Source organism: Erythranthe guttata, chromosome 5 (assembly GCF_056151865.1).
Source record: "Erythranthe guttata isolate IM_541 chromosome 5, IM_541, whole genome shotgun sequence".
Lineage (NCBI taxonomy): Eukaryota > Viridiplantae > Streptophyta > Magnoliopsida > Lamiales > Phrymaceae > Erythranthe > Erythranthe guttata.
Window position 1 is genome coordinate 12,800,694 of NC_142537.1, and position 22,456 is coordinate 12,823,149.

General features: G+C 34.0%; 3 protein-coding genes and 1 long non-coding RNA gene across 4 annotated transcripts; 2 read left to right on the top strand and 2 right to left on the bottom strand.

Annotated features, from left to right (window-relative positions):
- Nucleotides 1–746: 746 nt before the first annotated feature.
- On the bottom strand, nucleotides 747–3,596 carry LOC105971076 (LEAF RUST 10 DISEASE-RESISTANCE LOCUS RECEPTOR-LIKE PROTEIN KINASE-like 2.1). The gene is made up of 3 exons (XM_012995924.2): nucleotides 2,624–3,596; nucleotides 2,468–2,509; nucleotides 747–2,029 (listed from the first exon to the last, which is right to left on the bottom strand). Exons 1-3 carry the CDS (start codon nucleotides 3,411–3,413, stop codon nucleotides 843–845), a joined length of 2,019 nt encoding a protein of 672 aa, XP_012851378.2. The 5' UTR covers nucleotides 3,414–3,596; the 3' UTR covers nucleotides 747–842.
- Nucleotides 3,597–4,908: 1,312 nt separating this feature from the next.
- LOC105967369 (rust resistance kinase Lr10) lies at nucleotides 4,909–7,181 on the top strand. Its single transcript, XM_012991968.2, has 3 exons — nucleotides 4,909–5,692; nucleotides 5,794–5,832; nucleotides 5,924–7,181. Exons 1-3 carry the CDS (start codon nucleotides 5,056–5,058, stop codon nucleotides 7,012–7,014), a joined length of 1,767 nt encoding a protein of 588 aa, XP_012847422.2. The 5' UTR covers nucleotides 4,909–5,055; the 3' UTR covers nucleotides 7,015–7,181.
- Nucleotides 7,182–9,123: 1,942 nt separating this feature from the next.
- LOC105976320 (uncharacterized) lies at nucleotides 9,124–12,057 on the top strand. Its single transcript, XR_016031092.1, has 4 exons — nucleotides 9,124–9,518; nucleotides 9,643–9,774; nucleotides 10,340–10,424; nucleotides 11,858–12,057. It is a non-coding gene; the product is annotated as an uncharacterized LOC105976320 (long non-coding RNA).
- Nucleotides 12,058–12,829: 772 nt separating this feature from the next.
- On the bottom strand, nucleotides 12,830–20,864 carry LOC105971074 (class I diterpene synthase TPS6, chloroplastic). Its single transcript, XM_088817703.1, has 11 exons — nucleotides 20,706–20,864; nucleotides 20,349–20,634; nucleotides 15,778–15,958; nucleotides 15,167–15,264; nucleotides 14,880–15,082; nucleotides 14,689–14,798; nucleotides 14,506–14,604; nucleotides 14,217–14,432; nucleotides 13,957–14,098; nucleotides 13,403–13,648; nucleotides 12,830–13,271 (listed from the first exon to the last, which is right to left on the bottom strand). The coding sequence occupies exons 1-11, from the start codon at nucleotides 20,796–20,798 to the stop codon at nucleotides 12,966–12,968; spliced, it is 1,980 nt and encodes a 659-aa protein (XP_088673829.1). The 5' UTR covers nucleotides 20,799–20,864; the 3' UTR covers nucleotides 12,830–12,965.
- Nucleotides 20,865–22,456: the final 1,592 nt, after the last annotated feature.

The window sequence follows — 22,456 nt, forward strand, 5'->3', positions numbered from 1 at the left end:
TGCCCGAAACCGGCGGTAAACAAATAATTTCAAGAAAAAAAAGTTAAAATTAGATTTTTGTGGTCAAAATTGATCAAATTGAGATTACAAATGAGAATTTGATGTAAATGGTTGGGGGTAATTTTGTCATATACATTAATTTTTCTTTTATTTATAATACATTTTAAATGGATGATTTTATTAGTGTAAAGATGGTTCGTCAAGGACTTGTGTACAAAGAACTCCCAAAAAAAGTTATTGTTGTATGAAATGGGACATCCTGAAGACCGAGTTTGACGTAACAAGGATAAAAGTACTCCTATTTATTTACAAAATTGGAATTCATCGGAGGATAATAACATAGCCATAATCGATCAATATGGATTACATGTACATTCACTACTCAACATTTGAATAATAATCTTAGCTAATTAATTTTTAAATATGTAACTCATAATTTGGCGGAACAACAATGCAAGACTTTCTATTTTTAGATTAGCAAAAGATGATATTTTGTTTTATGGATTTCAAATTTCCTCCAGCAAGAATCATATATTTATAGCTTCGCATGACTTCCACAAAAACAACATTTTATTTTCACACAAAATTTGGTTGGACACACCGGCACCGCACTTGCGCAGTGCTCAAAACTACTATATATATATATATATATATATATATATATATATATATATATATATATATTTACTCAAAAAAAAAAAAAAACTACTATATATATAATATAATTAAATTTAAAGAAAAAAAAATTGGAGAAAATAAAATTTGAGTTATACAAAAATAAAGGACTATCAACAAAGATAATATTAGCAAATACCACAATCATAGTAATGTCATATTTTCATTTATGACTGTTGTTGAAAACTTGTAGAATCATTACGCAGCAAGGCTACAGAACCGGTTGATTCGGATTCAGTTCCCCAAGTCTGATCATCATAGCTTGGAATCTCAGATGATTGCGAAGGTTGAGGAGGAATCATCATATTTCCATCTTCACCTTCTAACATTTTCAAAACTTCACTCATTGACGGGCGATCGGTTGGACTCATCTGTATGCACCACAATCCAACTATTGTCATCTTTCTCCTCATTTTTCGCGCATCATCATCGTCATCCTTTTCCTCATCATCATTATTTTCATAAACATTTCCGATTTCAATGTCTTCGCCTTTATTCAAGTGGTCATAAATCCAACACGGAAAATATTGGCTCGATTTGTTTTCAATATTAGGCCCCGTCCCTCTGTTTAGCCCCAACATTTCCATCAACAACATCCCAAAGCTATAAACATCGGCCTTGTAAGACACCCCACCAATGCTTCTATTCATTAGTTCAGGAGCTACATAGCCTATCGTTCCCCTAACTGCAGTGAGAGTCACTGTAGTATTATCTGTTGAATAAAACTTTGCCAGACCAAAATCGGATATTTTAGGTGTGAAATTTTCGTCAAGAAGTATGTTGTGAGGCTTTATGTCGAAATGCAGGATTTGTATGTCGCATCCTCTGTGCAAATACTCAATTCCACGAGCCACTCCAATTGCAATCTCGTACTTCCTCTTCAAATTAAGTGAATCACCTTTTTCCTTATTAAATATGTACTTCTCGAGCGAACCATTAGGCATGAAGTCGTAGACAAGGGCACGTTTGGATCTTTCTGCACAATACCCGACAAGTTTGACCACATTTACATGATGGATCCTTCCAATCGTGGCTACTTCATTGATGAAATCTTGCCCATTTGAGCTAGGCTTGGCAAGTACTTTGACAGCTACATCATGGCCGCTTCGAAGTTTTCCTTTGTAAACAGAACCGTAGCCTCCTTGGCCTAGTTTTTCTCGAAAGCCTTTTGTGATTTTCTTCATGTCCGAATAGGAATAGCGAATTGTTTTGAGGTTGTTGTTGCTTCGAAGAAAGCATTCTATTGCATCGAAAACCGACAAATGCCGTCTCCGAAATGTATAGATCAGAAGCACAAACACGCACGGCATTCCAACTACGATCTTCAGTGCTAGATTTAGTAGAAATAGATAAGCTGTAAGCACCAAACCTTGAACATATTAGTGCCAGCTGGACAGTAACGTAATACACGAAAAAAAAAACTTAAAACCACGGATCTTGATCAGATGCTAATGCATGCCTCACAGCTCCATGAAATAAAAATGAAAACTCGAAAAATGTACAGTTAAGGAAGGTTAACAATACTAAGGAAGTGCTCAATGTTATAGGCTTGTCACAAACACTTGTCTCGTAGGATGTAGTCCTTGAAATCTATTATTATTCGAGGTACGGACAATTTATATATTTTCCCGATTAAAGTCCCTCCCGAGTGGTTTCTTACAAAAACACCCTCGTATTTTTATTCGTTAAAAATCCCCCACCTTCTCAAACGCAACATTTAAAGCGCCAACAATAATTATGAATTCAAGACTTAGATTAAATGAAAAACACAAGGGAGTTAAAGAAATCTTACTGAAAAAAATACTGAAGATCTGAATTGGCACTCTGAGTCGACCTGCATTTTTCAAGAATTCAGTTAGAAGAACAAGAATTTAAAATTGAAACAATTAATTTATATTACTTATGACAATTATGTAGTTGATGAGTGAAAACTAACGAATAATCTTACCAATCAAACGTTGCTCAAAACACGTAGCACGATCGCCATCAAACCAACAATTAAGACAGTCGTCGCCACAGAGCACATTGAACCACGTAAGTTCAAACCCGTACGTCAAACAGCTATGGACTTGCGAGAGACTAGACAACGTGCTACGTTTCATATTCAACGAAGTCATCACCATGAGATCTACTCTGCACGAATCCATTAAGAACGAACCGTTCAACGCACCGAACTTTACGTACGTACTACGCCCCTTAAATCTTCCGTCCCCACAATTACGACCATGTTCATCAATTCGATAAAGAACAAGTGAATTATTATTATTATTATTACTGATGGTATTGATTGTGCCGTTAGGACAGCTCATGAAAGTAATAGCTGATGTTATATCGGGGATTCCTCCGGCACTATACCACAGACTACCCGAGTATTTTTTGATGCCGTAAGCACCCCCGACACTAAAGTTTGAACCCGATAGAGAGTAGTTGGGGAAAGAGCAAGTGTTGTTTTCGACTACGGAAGCATCGGTAATGCGGATTGTGTAGTTGGCGTAGTTGATCGATTGTACGAGGTATTTTTGAGAGTTGAGGTATAGTGAAGTTGTATTGTTTTCGCATGAAAGTTCGTATTTGGGACGACCGCAGCGTTTTGGATCGGTGTTGAGCCTGAAAGGATAGCTAATATTGGGAATTTCGCCACATGAAGAAGGGGTGCAGTTGATTTGGTTTCCATGGGATTTTTGGATGAAATATAATTGGGTTGTGATGAACAAATAAATGAATTTGACGATATACATCTATGTATGAAATTTTTGGTGATTAATTTGAAGAGAGAGAGCTAAGTTTAGGGATGATTGTTTGAGTTTGCAGAATATGATGAATCACTCATCATATGATGGGGGAGAGAAGACTATAGTGTGAATAGTCGAATTCTGTTTTTCTTTTTTCTTTTTCTTTTTTTTTTTCTTTTTTTTTTTTGTCTTCTTACAATAATTGAGAAAATAATTAATTCACTACTAGGACCACACCACACCCATCGTCTTCGTTGTTTCCTTTTATTAAATGCAGTCAATTTTGTCTTGATTGATTTTTCTAAAAGAATTTATGTATACTTTTGAAAATCCAATGCAGTTAATTTTAGAAGGTGTTGTAAATGCTATATTAAATAGGGGTTAGGTAAATGAGGATGGACTATCCGGTAAGAGATGACCTATTAGTTGGAGTAAGTGAATCTATATCGATTGACCTTGTAGGTTTATTCAGTTCACCTATATAGTTGACTACAAGTTTTTTCATTAAAAAAAAATGAGGATTGACACATCCTGTTTCGCATTTTAATGAGAACCCTCAATTTATTTAGTTAAATAAACATTTAGCAAAAAAATCAACAAAAAAAAGTTCAACATCGGAGACCAGCGGACCAGTCGAAAAAAATATATAAAAATCAAAGTCGGAGCCCGGCGGTCAATCTCGGTCAGTGGTCGGAAAAAAAGTTCATAATCTTTTTCAAGAAATTATGAAAATGAGGATTAATATAATATATTTGTTAAAAAGGTTTATTACAAATAAGCCCTTCATGGGCTACTTATTCATAAATGGATCAGACCAAAAACTATTTTACAAAAAAGTCCAGACAATGTCCAGAGGTGTGTAAATGACTAAAATATCTCTCCATTTTAATATGTTCCAATTTCATCACGTAATCCAATTTAACATCAATTTGACCCCAAATTTTACCAATTATTCAATTTTTACCCCTATTCCAATTTCGACGCCCGCCGCCGTTGACGGCCGGTCTCCGGCCTTTACTCTTTTTTTTTTTTTTTGTAATGTTTGTTTTTTCCCATATGGTTGACAATAATATTAACTATACTACTGTTTAACACAATAATATTACTATATTACTCTTTAGCACAACAATATTAACACAAAAAGAATAACTATTATTGTTTAATATAGTAAAATTAATATGTTGACCGTTCAACTACAGTAGCATTACTGCAACGACACTAATATTATTAGGTTGACCGGTCAACAAATCAAACAAAATAAAAAATTAAAAAAAATAATATTGACGTAGTTGACAGTAATATTATTATATATTTACAATGATTGTACTATCAAATTATTTATTTGAGGGGTATCATTTTTCCAATTGAGAGGGTGCTGCTAATTCCCAGAATATTAACTTGATGCGCGTAAAAACTTTGAATGCTTGACTTTTCTTTGCAATGATTGAGGAAAAATAAAATACTGAAGAATGTAAAATGAAATCAGAAATACATTTATGGAAAGAAAATAGTTGAATTAATATCCAAAGGTGGGGACCACCAAAGTTCCGTTAAAGTCTTCCTAGTTGCTTCTCCTATTAAATTCAGTCCACCAAACTAAAGAGAACCAAAATAAGGCCAATGTAAAAAAAAATACACAATTATTCAAATGTCTCTCTATACTTACATTCTTGTGTTCTTCATCCAACTTGTTGTACTAGCATTCGCAAACAATGATTGTACGCCGACGAGATGCAGAGGAAACGGCCCGGCGATTCGGTTTCCGTTCCGACACAAACATCGGCAGCCTCAGAGCTGCGGCTACCCGGGTTTCGACGTCGATTGCGACCGTAACAACAACACCTTGCTCGTGCTTCCGTCCTCGATTAACGTCAATGTTATGAATATAAACTACGCATCCCAAACGATCCTCGTCTCTGTCCAGGAACATTGTTTTCCACAAAAGCTACCTCGTCTCAACTTATCTGCCTCCCCTTTCCATTTCTCTAACCAAGAATACTTAGCTGATTACATTGTTTTTAATTGTTCTACTCCCGAACGAAGAATTTTAGGTATGGTGATTACTTGCCTCAGCGATTCTAAATACAAATTCTATGCCTTTAATTCTAACTTTTCAATGGAATCACTTCCTTTGACTTCTTGCACAAGAACTTATGAAATTTCATCTGTTCCTTGGTATGTTTTTCATAAGAATGAGTTTTACTTGGAGTGGTCTGATCCAAGTTGTAACTATACGAAATTAGATAGTATTCAGTGTCCCGACAAACTACCGACCGAAACTCGAGGTAATTAATTGTCTCGCCTCCTCCATCGTTTAATTGGATATTATTACACATTGTAAAAGGGAGCTGAATATTTATATTTTGCTCCTGTTTGTTAATTACAGGAGCACCAAAGAAGCAACCAAAGAAGCAACTGATTACAGGTGAACTTTTTTCGTCGGTTTTCGATTTGTTTTTTTGTTTATTTTTAAATGGGTTTGGCTTGAATTCTGACTTATGAATTATGTTTTAAAGTTTTTGGCTGCTTTCTTGCCGCGATACTACTCGCAGCTCTCGTTTATCTTGGTATCAGATTTAGAATTGGCAGAGAGAATCAAATCAAGATTGAAAAGTTTTTGCATGATTACAGAGCTCTTAAGCCGAGTAGATTCTCTTACTCTGATATAACAAGGATGACTCGTCAGTTTCGCGATAAATTAGGTGAAGGGTGTTATGGAATTGTGTACAAAGGAAAGTTGAACAATGAAATAAACGTTGCAGTAAAAGTACTCAACAATTCCAAGGGAAATGGGGAAGAGTTTGTGAATGAAGTAAGTACGATTGGGAGAATACACCACGTCAACGTCGTCCGCCTTGTTGGCTTCTGTGCCGACGGATTTCGAAGAGCTCTTGTTTATGAATTCTTGCCAAACGGTTCTTTAGAAAAGTCCATTTTCAAAGCGGGTTCGAATAGAGTTTCTCTTGATTGGGAAAAGCTAAAGGATATTGCATTGGGTGTAGCAAAAGGCCTAGAATATCTACACGAAGGATGTGATCAACAAATACTCCATTTCGACATAAAGCCGCAAAACGTCTTGTTAGACCACAACTTCAACCCGAAGATATGCGATTTTGGTCTTGCGAAATTGTGCTCAAAGGAACAAAGTGCAGTGACAATGACCGCGGCTAGAGGAACAATGGGCTATATTGCACCTGAAGTACTCTCCAGGACTTTCGGGAGGGTTTCGTACAAGTCCGATGTTTATAGCTTCGGAATGTTGTTGCTCGAAATAGTTGAAGGGACGAAAAATGTAGATACTAAAGAAGATAATACTAGCAAGGTATATTTTCCTCAATGGATTTACAATCATATAAGTGTTGGGGATAATCATTTCTGGGCACAAGTTGACGATGATGGAAACAGTATAGCAAGGAAACTTAGTATAGTAGGGTTGTGGTGCATACAATGGTGTCCGACAGATCGTCCGTCAATGAAAGTTGTGGTTCAAATGCTGGAAGGAGAATGTAACGATCTCACAATGCCTCCGAATCCATTTCCAGCTGCAAATTCTGTTCCGGAAAGTTATCACGAATCGGAGTTGCCGATCATATTAGAATTGGAGTGAAGACAAGTTATACCGAAACTTAGGAGCCATGTAGAAAAATCATATTTATCACGTGCTTCTTATTATTTTTTTTTCAATGTTGCGATATTTCTTATGTAGCGGCTTATTTCAATCATTAAACATGTCTTGGTGCTCAGTCATAATTGAAATCATAAAATCTTTTGGCATACAGTCTTGTGAGTTATATTTTGATGGATCTACTGTTACTGTATTAGCAATGATCTATTCTATACTTGGGAGTAGGGTGATATGCTAAAATGCCAATGACATGTAATTCATTAGTACTAAACATAACTTTTTTTTTTTCCAGATAAAAAGTTTCTCTCCTTTACTTAAAAAAATGGCAAATTACGAAAAAACTCCAGATGTAAAGTCTAATTACGAAAATCGTCCTCATGTTTGTGTGATTATGAAAACCCCCCTCTAACTGGTGTTTGACAGTTTAAATTTACAAAAAATGCGTTCTGTCAGTTTTACCCAATTGTGTTGAAATGAAGCAGCTGACTTCGTTTTTGTTTGTATTCGATGAACGGCTGCGATTTAGAGGAGGAAACCAACAGTGTCTACCTCATCACCAACTCCCACTACATATCACCAAGCCCTTCTTAATCCAAACTGGCGTATGGTCATGTTTGACGAATATACTGCATTGATTAAAAATAACAAATTGAATATTGTGCCCCACCCCTCTACTACTAATGTCATCACTGGCAAGTAGTTGTATAAATCGAAATTGCAGGCTAATGGTTCATTGGAACGGTATAAAGCGCGACGGGTTGTTCGTGGTTTTGATCAACGTCCTGGTATTGATTTCAACAAAACATTCATCCCAGTGGGTAAATCAGCAACTGTTCGGACAGCTCTCAGCATTGCTACCTCTCGCTCCTGGCCAGTCCATCAACTCGACATTAAGAATGCATTCCTCGACGGCAAACTCTCTAAAACAGTGTACTGCAAGTAGCCACCAGGTTTTGTTGACCCTACTAGTCCCACTCATGTATGTCGTCTCCCAAAGGCTCTCTATGGGCTCAAACAGGCACCACGTGCGTGGTACGAGCGGTTTGCCTGCTACATACCTCTCTCGGGTTTATCGAGTGCAAATCGGACATCTCCCCCTTTATTTATCGCACTGGTTCTTCAGTTTCTTATCTTCTACTGTATGTTGACGCCATTGTTCTAACAACTTCTAGTACAGTCACTCTTAAGTCCATCATTACCAAACTCCACCAAGAATTTGCTATGAAGTATCTCCGCCCGCTACGTTACTTTCTTGGCATATCTGTTGCGCGCTCATCCCAGGGGATGGTCCTCTCACAACGTAAATATGCCGAGGAGATCCTTGAACGCGCTAAGATGACTTAATGCAACCCGATGGCACGATGTGAGTCCAGGATTACTTCGCTACGGGAATTTACTCTTGATGGGCTCAAACAACCCATGGCCCCATATAGCGAGGAAGAGATAGCTATGGGGGAGGCATCTCGCCTTGACGTATTGAAGCATTGTTACATACGCAATGTGGATAAGGGTGTTTTATTGGCATTTGTCAAGATGTGGCAGCTCGACACGAACAATTCCACATTCATTTTTGGCAAAATGACGATCACGCTGCATGATATACAGATGATCCTGGGTTTGCGTGTGGACAGGCTGGTAGTCGATAGTAATTTTGCGAGCGAGAGAGCGCACTGTGAGCTGCAGTTAGCAGAACTTCTAAATCCCGATCTAGATGATGCCTATGAGTATTTTAGGGGTGCTGAATTCCTTGGACGGAGATTCGCGAACGGGTGCAAGGAAGATGGGACCAGCAAACAGAAGGTCATTCGCGAACGGGGGCCTCATGAAAATATATGTTCTCGATATAAATGTAACACCCCGTAGTTTATTCTTATGTTATATATATACACAAGAGTTTATTGTACTTTATAATGAGATTTGGGGCTGATGTGTTATTAATAGAAAAGTTGGGGGATAAGTGTAATAATAATTTCATAAACTTGGCAATCAAGTTTATGAATTGGATATGATTGAACCGATGCTGTGCAATTAATTGGAATTGCAGAGAGAGCCTCGTAGATAAATTGCTGAGTCGGCTTATTCGTCATCTTTATCCGATGAATTTCTCTTCTCTTCGTTTCTTTATATACTCACTAACTCCTCACTCTCTCATCATCTCTCTTGCCTGCTCTCTCCTCTCTCTCTCTATCGATTCTTGAATGGAATCATAGAAATTGTTGGAAAAATCAAGTTCTATGAGAGGATTTTGAGTAATTAAGTTTAGGTTGAAGGATTGGGAGATTAAAGAAGAAAGCCCCTAATTGATTCTTCAGAGAAAGGGGCTGCAAGAAGGTTTTATCAATGGAGTCTTGACGATCCGAAAGTATTGTTGGGAAACTTGAGAAGCAAGCTTCCCGATGGTGAAGTATTTCGCCGGCGGAGGTCACCGGTGGTCGGAAGACGGCAAGAAGTGGAGCCTGCCCCTGAACTTTAGGAGTCGATTTGAGGTACTTAGGCTTTGAATTTCGGATTTGTTTCTTCTCAAAAGTTGTAGAGCAGCTCGAATACTATAGCAATATCATCTTTTCCCCAAATTTCGACTATCATATATAACCGAATTAAACCCGACAGTTATGTCGGCAAAATTCAGAGAAATGAAGAACTGCTGCCGCACCTGTTTTCGGAGCAGAATTTGGAGAGTTTGGAGTGCGAATTTGGGAATCATTCCTTGACGAAACTCGTAGAGGACCGCGAGAAATATTAGTAAGTGTTAAATTGCTTCTAATTTGAGCAAGGTTTATAGACTTTTAGAGATGAGAATTAGACGGCTGTAAATCTGTTAAAACAGGGCAGTTTTGAGTATTCTTCTTACGGGGCCGTGTTTGCTATGTTGAGCTAATAATTTGAGTTGTGTGTCTTCTGAGAACTTGTAGTTTACATTGTAAGGTTCAATTTGGTGTATTATTTGGACGATTTGGATAACTTTACTAATTGTTATGATTTGTCAAACAAACTGTGCCAACAACGAATTTTCCAAAAACAAAACCTGGCAGTTTCATGTACTCATCTTCCGAGGCTGTTATTACTGTGTTAGGTCGATAATTTGGGCTCAGGGTCTTCAGTAAACCTGTAGATACTGATGTTAGCTTTAATTCGATATATTGTTTAGGTTATTCGGATAAGTAAGGTGATCGTAACGATTGTTCGAATAAGCTGTGGCAGCAAGACATTCGTAACAAATGTTTCAAGAAATTGACTATGTGATATAGTGGAATAATACGATTATATTAGCATTTGGAATCTTGTTAAGTCATGAATATGTTTATAGGTGTCGAGCGTACTAAAGCTCTCATTCAAGACTTGAGCATGACTCGAGAGTAAGGTGTTCTTATAGCACTTGCATTGGACTTCAGGTGAGGATCTCTATTTCTTCACTATTATTCATTGGAAAAATAGAATGCACACTGAGAATAACACATTTTATTGCTTCTTGATCACTTAAATATGATATATATTACTTGTTGCCTATCGTATTATATTTAGATTCTTGAATTATTGAAAATAATGATTTATTCGGAATTCTCTTAATGGTTCGTATCTTCTTCCTCGAACTATTCAAATAAGTTCTCATCTTGATTCGAGACTTATTTCAATAATTTATTATCCATATTTTTTGACTACTCAATCGAGCTCTTTTATCGATTCTTTATCAATTGTGAATCGTTTCACATATTTACTTGTATACTAGTTGGAACCACTTCTATTATGATTCACTAAATCCTTTGATTTGTTTCTACAGTGGTTCAATAAACGTAAATCGTTGTTTTCCCGACTCTTGGACCATTTAGGATTATTCTGTTTATCCTTTAAATCATCCGTTTCGTACCTACTGTGAATTGATGGATCGTTCATATGTTGACTTCTCATTGATCCTTTAAAACCACTTGTCATTCGAGCTATACAACTACGGATTCGATTTTAACCGTGTTGATTGAGATCCATCTTCATCAAATTGTTATACGATCTTGAATTGTGGTCACTCTCTTATTGAAACCATTAATCGTACCCTTCTTGACTTGTGATTTTGTGACCACAAGATATTATCACTTGTTATTGGAATCCCACAATTGTTGAAATGTGATATTGGTTCTTTCCAAAGTGGAATTCATTATTGGGATTCAAAATGTAAATTGAGATAGTCGGAAGCATATCCGTATCTCTATATTATTGATTCCTTTGGGGACGCCCTAAGGATAATTGAACAGTGGGCCCGGGGTTGTTCGAAAAAGACTGCTGGGCGGTATTGGACCGACGGTGGATGGTCTCTTCGACAGTACCCATATTGGATTCAGACCATTGGCATAGTTGGAGGTTAACTGTGCTGATGGCTGAATCGGCATGCGCCCGGGCATGCCTATTGATCGATTAGCAGGGTATGACCCTGATCGGTGTTATAAGGTAGTAACGGCTAAGGGAGTTACAAGGCAGGTACAGGTACATGAACAAAATTGTTACCATGGGAATCTCCATGGTCTCATGTTTGATACCGAAATTGTTATCGTGGGAATCTCCACGAAATTCATAATTGATATCCGGGAATTACCCGTTGAATATTGTTCTTTACCTGTATATATTGATTGTATTGTTTATTCTGATCGTACTGTTGTGCCTTATACTTTGGCCTCTTATTCCTTATCGAACGATCATTCTCTAGATGGTCCAATTCCAACTCCAATTCCTTGAACGCTTATATTGTGATTATTATTTGATTCGACTGTTTTTCCCTCGTACTCCTCACTAAGTCCACTTGGACTTACTCCTCCTTTATTTTCCTTCTTATTCTCAGTGGCAGGTGCATTAGTGGACGATTATGTTGAAGGCTCTTAGGAGTAAAAGTTATTCAAAGATTTTAGAGAGTTTAATCTAGTGTTGTGTTTAAGAATGATTGTAATTGGAGAACTATGAATACGAGATTAGTTGTGGCATTTGGTTGTCACGTGTATTTGATATTATTGTTGAGAAATTAAGTAGGAGACATTGTATTTATCGGAAGTCATTGTATTTATTTATTGTAAAAAAAAAAAAAAAAAGTACAGTGTATTTCGGTAGTGGGCGTCACAATAAATATCCGGAAACCTCACAATCAAAGGTACGGAATTCATAACTCCTGAGCAGTCTCTTGAATTCTCTGAATTCTTCTATCATACAAAGCTGACTTCAGCGTCAGAGGGCTTTCGCCGGGACCAATCCCGACACCCTAACGACTTTTTTTGATATAGGTAGTGCCCACGAGAGAGATCAAGAAGTGCGAGGGAGAAATTGCAAAACGTGACATGGAATGGTACCACATCACACCCATTGATGAATTACAGCAGAATACACTAACTAAATGCGTACCATACATATCTAGAATTAAGAGATTAAAGTAATTATATGATAAGACCTCGTTTGATTGTCAAGATAAGATTAGCCAAAAGATAAGATTAGCCAAGATAAGATTAAATAATTTAATGGAATTCGATTATATTATTGGACCTTCGATGATCCAAAAAACATACCTAGAAGGCAAGATAAACCATGATAACATAATATTTGCTAGTCGATCCGGCAAGTTATTGGGGATACCAAACATCAAACAAAGTCCTATTACTTAGTTAATGATGGCTAATCTCCCCAACCAAACGAGGCATAAATAGTATAAATAATAGTCTAATTTTGTTCCTAATAAAACAATTATGTGTGTTTCAGTAGATACTAAATGTGCTAGCACAGTAATTAAAACAATAAACTCAATATTTTAGCCATAAAGATCTCTCGGTTAGATGCAAAACCAATATTGTTTCGAAAACACAAAGTTATTTCAAAAATCAAGGTTATGAGCACATGCATTGTGTGAAATACATTCACATGAATGTTTCAACGCAGAAAAAAACAAAATTAAAATTACATATGACTTAAGAGGGAGGAAGTTTTAGGGGTGTATGAATCATTAACCTCATATCCTCCATCATTTGTTGTGGAGAAGTGAACTCATCACCACCACCAGACGAGTACAAATAATAACCGATTTTGCACGTCTCCGAGAACAAATCTTTGCATCTTCTAGGAAGAACACTTCCTCTTTGATAAACCATTCTCAACAGTTTTCTCCTGTTGTACTCTACCAATTTTCCTATCTCCGAAACGACCATCTCTTCATCTTTATCACGAGCTTCGTTTAGAATGCTCACTGCATTTAACTTCTTTTCTTCTTTCTCCTTCTGTCGGTTAAAGCAATTTTACATTACTCAAGTTCCGAATTACAACCACTTTAATTTTTAACTTTTTTTATTCCCCGAGAATTTCTCTAGTAAACATATTAAGTAATGATATTGTCGCAACTAGTATGTACCTGAAAAGATTGAAGATCGTTCAATAGACGGTTGACCGTGCTAACATGTATGCACAAGTTAGTACATTCTTCACCCAAAATCATGTCGTCGGATAATCTTATACCCATGAAATGGATGGAAGTGAGAATGCAGATTCTGCAACCGATTGACACCCAAGCAAAAGACAAGTACTCGTCCAAGGTCATTGCAGCATCGTCGCACCATGTGTCCAATTCTCTAACGAAGCTTGTAAGAATTTGAACCCACTGCTCAAATTAGAAAAAAAACATTACATTAGTAACTCCATAATCACTTCAGCCTCATTTGGTTGGGGAGATTAGCCATGATTAACTAAATAATTGGACTTTGTTTGATTTTTGGTACACACAATAACTTCCAGGGTCGACCCGCAAATATTCTGTTATCATGGTTTATCTTTGTCTTTTAGTGAGTTTCTTTGTTGGACCTTCCACCGTCCAATAATACAACTGGGTTTAGTTAGATTATTTAATCTTATCTTGGCTACCAGACGAGGCCTTAATAAAGTAGACTGTTTAAATAATGCAATTAGTACCAGGTTAATTAGATGATGTTTAACACAACGGCCTTGCTCGACAGAAGCCTTTTCTGCCAACTCGTTTACGGTTCGGTACACCGCGGAAAAGAGTATCTCAACTTCTTGCGAACCATAATCTACAGCTGGCTTCTCCTTCCACCTATTATTCTTCCGTGAGATTTGTACGATATAGTGTGTACTCGAAATATACAGTTAACCTATTAAAAAAAGAAAAGAAAAAAAAACATAAGGAAAAACATAAGGAATAAGAAACATACTCTTTTACTAATTCTAGGATCTTGTGTGATTCTTCTCTAGAACCGTGATGATCGAAAAAATCATCGATACGTGTTACAAGCACAACATGTTTGGCGTAGGACATTCGAGCATCAACCAATTGCGGATCGCCAATAACTGTTGATGCGATAAAATGAGCAACATGTAGTACATTTCGTCCGTAGTTCAACCGGTCCAACCCACAATCTTTGTACCACCTGTATACATATATAGTTGATATTTTTTTGTTGAATAATAAATTAATGTATTTTGCCCTTATTGTGGAGGTACCTCTCTAATTGCTGAAACTCTTTCTGGTGTAAAGCTTGGCAATGATTAAAATCTTGCCGCGCGAATACGAGAAAGTCTTGGTTATATATTGTGGGGCACCTATTTCGCGGAGAGGAAACAAATATTTTGTTAAAAAAAAAAACCGAGACGTGTGCATGACAATGTTGGAATGTTTCTTTTTACCTATACGCGGTTTTCATAATTTGGTAATTATCCACGTCGTATAGATCAAGGCTTCGTCTATTTCCAACTCGTCCTAGTATGCCGTGGAAGTTCTTCAACTCGTATTCCACCTTATAATATTGACAACAGCTATTACATTTTGATAATTACTAAACGGTGAGTACGTACGCAAACACAAACGTAGCTATTACCTTTTTTTGCAATTTCTTGTCAAAAATGGTTTCACTACGCAACTGCTGCTTCAGAAATTTGCTGGTCCAATCATTTATAGCGTCGAGAGTTGTTTCTTCTTCGTGTATTGATATATGCGATGCTCGGTAAAGCTCAAGAACCGTACTCACGCCGGTCGTTTCTAGGTTAACGTGATCTTGCTCGGCATATGGAGCCAATTCATCTGAACCAATTAATTAACTTTATTATTCGGTGCACATATATCAGACTGAAAAACCAACAACACGTACGCCACATGCAAAAGTACCCGACGAGACTTCAAATCCTTTGATCCGCAATAGTCTAAATGCCACGGCACAACAAGTAATGTCTGTGAAGATCTCTTCTTCTTTCCGTTTCCATAGTCTGAGCGATCACACACCGGTATTTTATTGTACACGGGAGGAGCATTAATTGTTGTTATAATACGTATCAAATATATATTAATATATATGTTACAGTGATGTCTTCTTTTATTTTTGGTTACGTCATCCGTTCCACAGTATCTGTCACTTTTGAGGATTTTTTTTCTTCATATTATCTGTTACTTTAGAATTACAATACTGCATTAACTCCGTAATTATAAAATGTATCCCTATTATATATGTCCAACACCCTATCTTATAAATTAGTGGCAAGGGCATTTTAGTCTAAGGTGGTGTTTGCAAATGATTATTTAAAAGCAGAAGTTAGTGATTGTGCTTTAAGTTAGTTTTAAGTGCTTATTTCTAAAAGTTGGGGTGTTTGCAAATATTTCGAAAAATGAACTAAAATTGAAAAAGCAGGTTAGGGGTGCTTTTAAAAAAATAGCTTAAAGCAGATAAGTTTAAGAGTACAATATTAGTGAACCGTTAAAGCAGACAATATATATATACTAACCTTATAATTTGGGAGTAAGGACTTTGAAATATAGAATCAAGTAAATGTTGGTCAAAAGGCAGAGTAAGGTCCATTTCATTAGCATAGGTGATCATCATAGGGAAAATAATATTGAAACCAATTGGAGAAATTTGATCCTTGTCGCTAGCTGCCCAACTATTCGCTCTTATGAATTCCAATCCTGGAAAACAATTAATAAACAATCAATTTCACAACTAAGCTTGCTTATTATTTAGTTGGGTGAATTGCAACTACCTCCCTGAGTAACATCTATTTACAAAAAAACCCTTCATTTTTCAAAAATTACGTCCAACTCCATGCAGTTTGTAAATTCTTATATCCACACCCTACAAAAGGGTGTTAACATTGTAAGAAATATACAAATTGTAGGGGTATAAGTAATTATGGAAACATGAAGGAGTTTTCGTAAATAGCCGTTATCTCGGCCAGATTCCGGCGTTGACTTTTTTTTTTCTTTTTTTTTTTTTTGAAAACCTTTTTTTTTCCTGAATTTTTTTTCCGGCCGGTCAACAACCGTTGACCGCCGACGTTGACTCCTTTTTTTTTTCTTAGAAAAAAAATATTTTAATTAATATTATTGTCTTGGCTACTAAATTACTGTCTCAGACAGTAATATTACTGTTTGGGACAGTAATATTATGAATATTATTTTTTCGAACAGTAATATTATTAATATTATTGTCTAAGACATTGAAATTACTGTCGGAGACAGTAATTTAGCAGCCAAGGCAGTAATATTACTTAAAATAATTTTCTTTAGGAAATTAAAAAAAATAAATAAATCAAATAACAGTTAAATTACTGTATCCGACAGTTAAATAACTGCTGGAGACAGTAATTTAGCAACAGATACAGTAATATTAATTAAAAATATTTTTTTAAGAATAAAAAAGTCAATTAACAGTTAAATTACCGTCTCCGACAGTTAAATAACTACTGGAGACAGTAATTTAGCAACGAATACAGTAATATTAATAAAAAATATTTTTGTAAGAATAAAAAAGTCAATTAACAGTTAAATTACTGTCTCCGACAGTTAAATAACTGCTGGAGACAGTAATTTAGCAACGAATACATTAATATTAATTAAAATAATTAAAATATTTTTTTCAGAAAAAAAAAAAAAAAAAAAAGTCAACGCCGGTGGTCAACGGCGGCGACCGGCAGTCTCCGGTAGTGGCGGGTCAAAATTGAAATTATGGTTAAAATTGGTTAATTGATGAAATTGGGCTAAATTGGGGTGTAAATCATGAAATTGGAGTTGAATTGGGTTTCAATGAATTGAGGGTAATTTTGGTATATATAAAATGATTTTCCTTATTTGCAAATAAGTTTGAATGGGCTGGATTTATTTGAAAGACAAAAAAGTTGGATGTCGCTCTTTTAATTAAATGCCCTTGTCATAGGCCTATTTGCCATTTACCCTAATGTTTTTTCTGAATTTTTTTTTCCATCTAGTTTTTGACATTAACATTTTTTTAATGATTTTTTTAAAAAGTATTTTGTTCCTAAATTATTGTGTTAACAACAATATTACTGTTTCAGACAGTAAATATTGAAGGCCAAAACTGTAATATAATATTAACACAATAATATTACTAATATTAATGTCTTGGACAAGACCGAGACGATAAAATTAATTAATACATTATAATATTGTTCTGTTAACAACAATATGACTGTCTTGGACAATAATATTGCAGTTAGAACGATAATATTAATACTGACACAGTAATTACTGTCTTTGACACCAATATTAATATTTGAGACAGTAATATTGCACGCCAAGATAGTAATATTGATGAAAATAGTTTTTCGAAAAAAAGAAAGAAAAAAAGTCAATGTGGCGGGAAAAAAAATTCACAAAAAACACCAGTTTTCGAAAAAAAAGAAGAAGAAGAAAAAAAGTCAATGCCGTAGACCGGCGGTGACGGTCAAAATTGGTTAATTGGTGAAACAAGTACTAAATTAGAGTTTAAATCATGAAATTGAAATTGAATTAGAGTTCAAGGTGGTGGGGGTAATTTTAATTTATATAAAAGATTTTTCCTTATTAAGAAATAAGTTTAAATATGATGTATATATTTACAGGGTCTTTCTAGGGTGAGATACCCCATGTTCTAAACTTTTATGAGATATGCATTAATCACCATTAATTTTCTAAGATTAAATCTGGACCCTAGGAAAATAACATGGCTTATGTTCTAAAAAATGAAGTACTTTACCAAATTATCCTTCGATTATTTTTTTATTAAATTAATATAAAATTGATTAACATTGAATTGTCTAATTTACCCCCTACTATATTTTAATTAAATAATTAATTTAAATTCATTGTGACCGAGATTTATTTGATAAATAATCGAAAAAAATAAATTCATTAGGAATAGAACTTGTGACCTCTTAATACATTTATCACTCCTAACCATCCAAGCACATTAACTTATTATGATATATTTAACCATAATTGTATACATACTGTTAATTCAAATATTAATTGCAACATTCATTATTATTAAATGATATTAAATAAATAATTAACAAATTTAATAAAATAAAGTTTTAAAAATATAAAGAATTGCAGTTCAATACGCCAAACATCTATCATTAATTATATAATATTAGAAGTATTAATAAACTCCACCATTTAAAAATGTAAAGAATGCTCAATTAAATATAAAAAATGCATAACTTAATTCAAACTCACTTATGTTATTAAATCGATAGTGTGACAAATCCAAATAAAAAATAAAATAATATGTTTGTTTAGAAGAAGAAAAAATTATAACTCATTCCAATTAGTAGTTTTCTTACTTTAAAATAAAATTATATACTACAAATACTATATTGTGAATTTTCTTTTAATATTTAATTTAATCAACTAGAAAGATTTGAATCGATGAAGTACAAATCCTTTCAATTAGTAAACATTATTCAAATATTTTAATCGGTTGCTTAACTATTGACATAACATGTTACATAATTGATTTAACTATTTATAAGTAATGTCTAATATCTTTTTAATTCAATTTTGTCATAAAAAATAGTAAATTTAATTCATAACACATGTAAGAACCTAATCGTAAATCATAATATTTTATCAAAGCGTAATATTTGAACCAATTAAGCTCAAGTCCTTTCAATTCGTAAAAAATATTCAAATATTTGAATCGATTCATTAGCGCGCTCAACTATTGACAAGAACGTCTTAATCAAATTAACTATTATTAATTAAAGTGTAATACATTTTTAATTCAATTTTATCATAAAAAAATAATTCCTAAATTACGCAAGAATCAAATCATAAGATTAATTAAAGCGTATGATTTGAATCAATTAAGCGCAAATCCTTTTAATTTGTAAATATTATTCAAAAATTTGAATCGATTAAGTTCAACCACTGACAAGAACGTATTAATCGAGTTAACTATTTATAATTAAAGTCTACTATCCTTTTAATTCAATTTTAACAACAAAATAATAATTTAATTCGTAAAATCGTAAAAATCATATCGTAAATCGTAAGATTTAATCTAACCATGAACCGATTAAATCTTACGATTTTTGCGAATTAAATTTTATTATTTTTTATGATAAAATTCAATAAAAAAAGGTTACTAAACTTTAACTATACACAGATTGATTAATACGCTATTGTAAATTATTGAGTTTAACCGATTCAAATATTTGAATATTGTATACGAATTGAAATGAGTTGAGCTTAATCGATCAAATCTTTGAATATTGTTTTTGAATTGAAAACACATGAGTTTAATTGATTCAAATATTACGATTTAATTAAATCTTCCAATTTACGATTCAATTCAAACTTCAAATTCTTTCGAAACTCATTTTTTAATTACACGAGTTGAACAACATTTCCTTAGATTTTTAAATTATATTTTATAAAGATTTGTTAGTATGGGATATTTTTAATATATAATAATAATAATTATATGAGAATTAATATTTTATTTAACATTATTTATATAAGTTTTATAACCATTATAAATTGTAGCTTTGTGATATATATCCGTATTGTTAGTTTATTGTCAATTATGTGTCGTGTCTTAATGGTAAGTATTCTTATGTGTTTTCAGATGGTCACGAGTTCGAATTCAGGTTGATGCAATTTTTGGATGGGTGGTTTAATGATTTTTACGAATAATGATATAATTGACATTATAAATTTTAATTCAGCAATAAATATATATTTAAAATTGCATTAAAAATATAGAGGGTAAAATTGATATTACATTAATAATATATAATGGTCGATTTTTTGAAAATATTAATTATACGAAGGGTATTTACGACAATACGTAAATGAGGAAAAATTTGATTTTTTGGCAGGGACACGTGGCGCAATATAAAGGGGGTATCTCATAAAAGTTTAGAACATGGGATCTCACCCTAGAAAGACCCATATTTACAAGATAAAAAAGTAGGATGTCCCAAAATTTAATATATTTATTTTGATATGCACTAGTTCTAATTTATGTATTAAAAAATGTTATAATGGAATAAATACAAAAATTATTTAAATATACCTTTGTGGAGTTGTTGGTGGGCGACGTTCCATTTGCGGAGGGCAAGCAAGCATGCGAGTGTGCAAGAAAGAGAGTGTTTGACCAGAGATGGATGACCCGGATCCATACCCCATGACCCATCCGGGTTCTGGTTTTCAAAGATCCAATCCAAGCACTGCGGGAAACAGCCGGAATATTCCCTCGCCGGCACCATAGCCACCCACGCCGTGTCGTATGCAGACGGAGATATCTCAACCTTTCCATTTGTAATCCTCTCTCTTATTTTTCCAATTGATTTTTGTAAACTCTACATTACAAGTTAGTTAATTAGAAAAAGAAAAAAAAAAAGGAATCTTATGATTGATTACATGTACTTACTGTTGAGTTATTAAGGCTACTACATCTGACAGTACTTGAAGTTCCATTGTCTGAGAAAGGGAAAACTGAAAGCTTCAACCTCAGCTGTGACATTTTCTGTTGGATAAATTTGATGGATCTTATGTTCAGGCAACAATTATTGTCTAATTAATCTTTGGTACGTGAATTATTTTTCTACGATGGTCTAGAGAAAATCAAAATTCAAGATTTTAATATGTATTGTTTAATAGGCTCTGTTTGGCAGGATAATATATTTTTTTTAGAAGAGTTGGGGAAGTCAACATAAATAAACTAAGGATTAGAATATCAGCCTTTATTAGTTGTATGAGAGAATATAATGTCAATTAAAATAATGATAAGCATGGAACATACAAAATATTTTCAAACAATTCTGACCCAACAACAATTAAATAAAGAAGAGAGACAAAAGATGGCTAACAATTAGGTCTCATATATAATACTACTATAGTTTAATTTCTTAAATAATGGTGTAATTTATTGGATTGTAGATCCCCACTCAACATATATAATTGTCTAGTTGACGATAAACAATAAACTTAATTATATGATTTCAATATTTTAATTTCGATGCAATTCAATTATCAGAAATCTCAAAACATTAAAGTATTAGATATTTTTGTTGGCTTTTCAACTCAACTTCAATCACTAATATTTGAGTTCATTTAAAAAGGTTAGGGTAAATAGCATTTGACCATCTGTGGTTATAAGTTTTTGCAGATGATCCGTTTGTGTTCGTAATATCAACACATAACCCTCTTGCGGTAGTTTGCCTTAGTTTTTCCGTCAATATGAATTGCGTGTGTCAAACGTCAAAATACTATATTTTGAAGATGACCTCTTTTGCTTACCTTGTTTCCCTTTAAATTTTACAGATAACCCCCTCAAGTTTGACACGCGCAATTAAATTTGAGGGTAAAACTAACGGACACTACCTCTATCAACCACAAGTGGGATATGTACTGATATTACAAGCACAAGGGAACCATCTGTAAAAGTTGTTAACCACAGGGTATTTTGTTCTATTTACCCTAAAAGTTATTAACAAAATATATTACTTGATTGTCTTCCATATTTAAAACACCAAACTTGTGGATTTGTTCATCTTGGTTTCAATCCTACATGAATTGTTATAGTTGATGTTCATTCAAGAAAGCTATTGCCAACAAATTGTATTTAATTAATTGTCTAATTGCGAGGAATATATATAAATTTAATGAACTTTGCAATAAAATTATATAATTGTGTTACCTTGATTCAATTCAGAGATTTCAGAAGTCAAAATATAAAAGTTGTAGATCTTATAATTGTCTTTCTAACCCAATTTGAGTTATTAAAATCAAAGTTCTTATGGAAACATTACGATAAGAAAAAACTTACAATAAAATTTGTAAAACTACTAAAGTTAATTTTACAGTTAGACTTTTAATTTTATTGTACTCGACTAATTTCAATGTTGAATTTTAATTAACTCACTAGTAGAATTTTTATTACAAATCTTTTTACTACATTAAAAAGACGGTTACAAAATGTACATTTTACTACAGCGACAATCTATAGATCATAGTAAATATTAGCAAAAAGGTATATTTGATACGACCGTCTTGCCATAGAAAAACTTTTGCCACGTCCGTATTCTCTACGTCTGTATGCAAATGATGCAGATAGGCAGTAAAAACCTATTATTCAAACAATTAAAAAAAATAGGGGGTGAGAACCACGAGCTAATATAA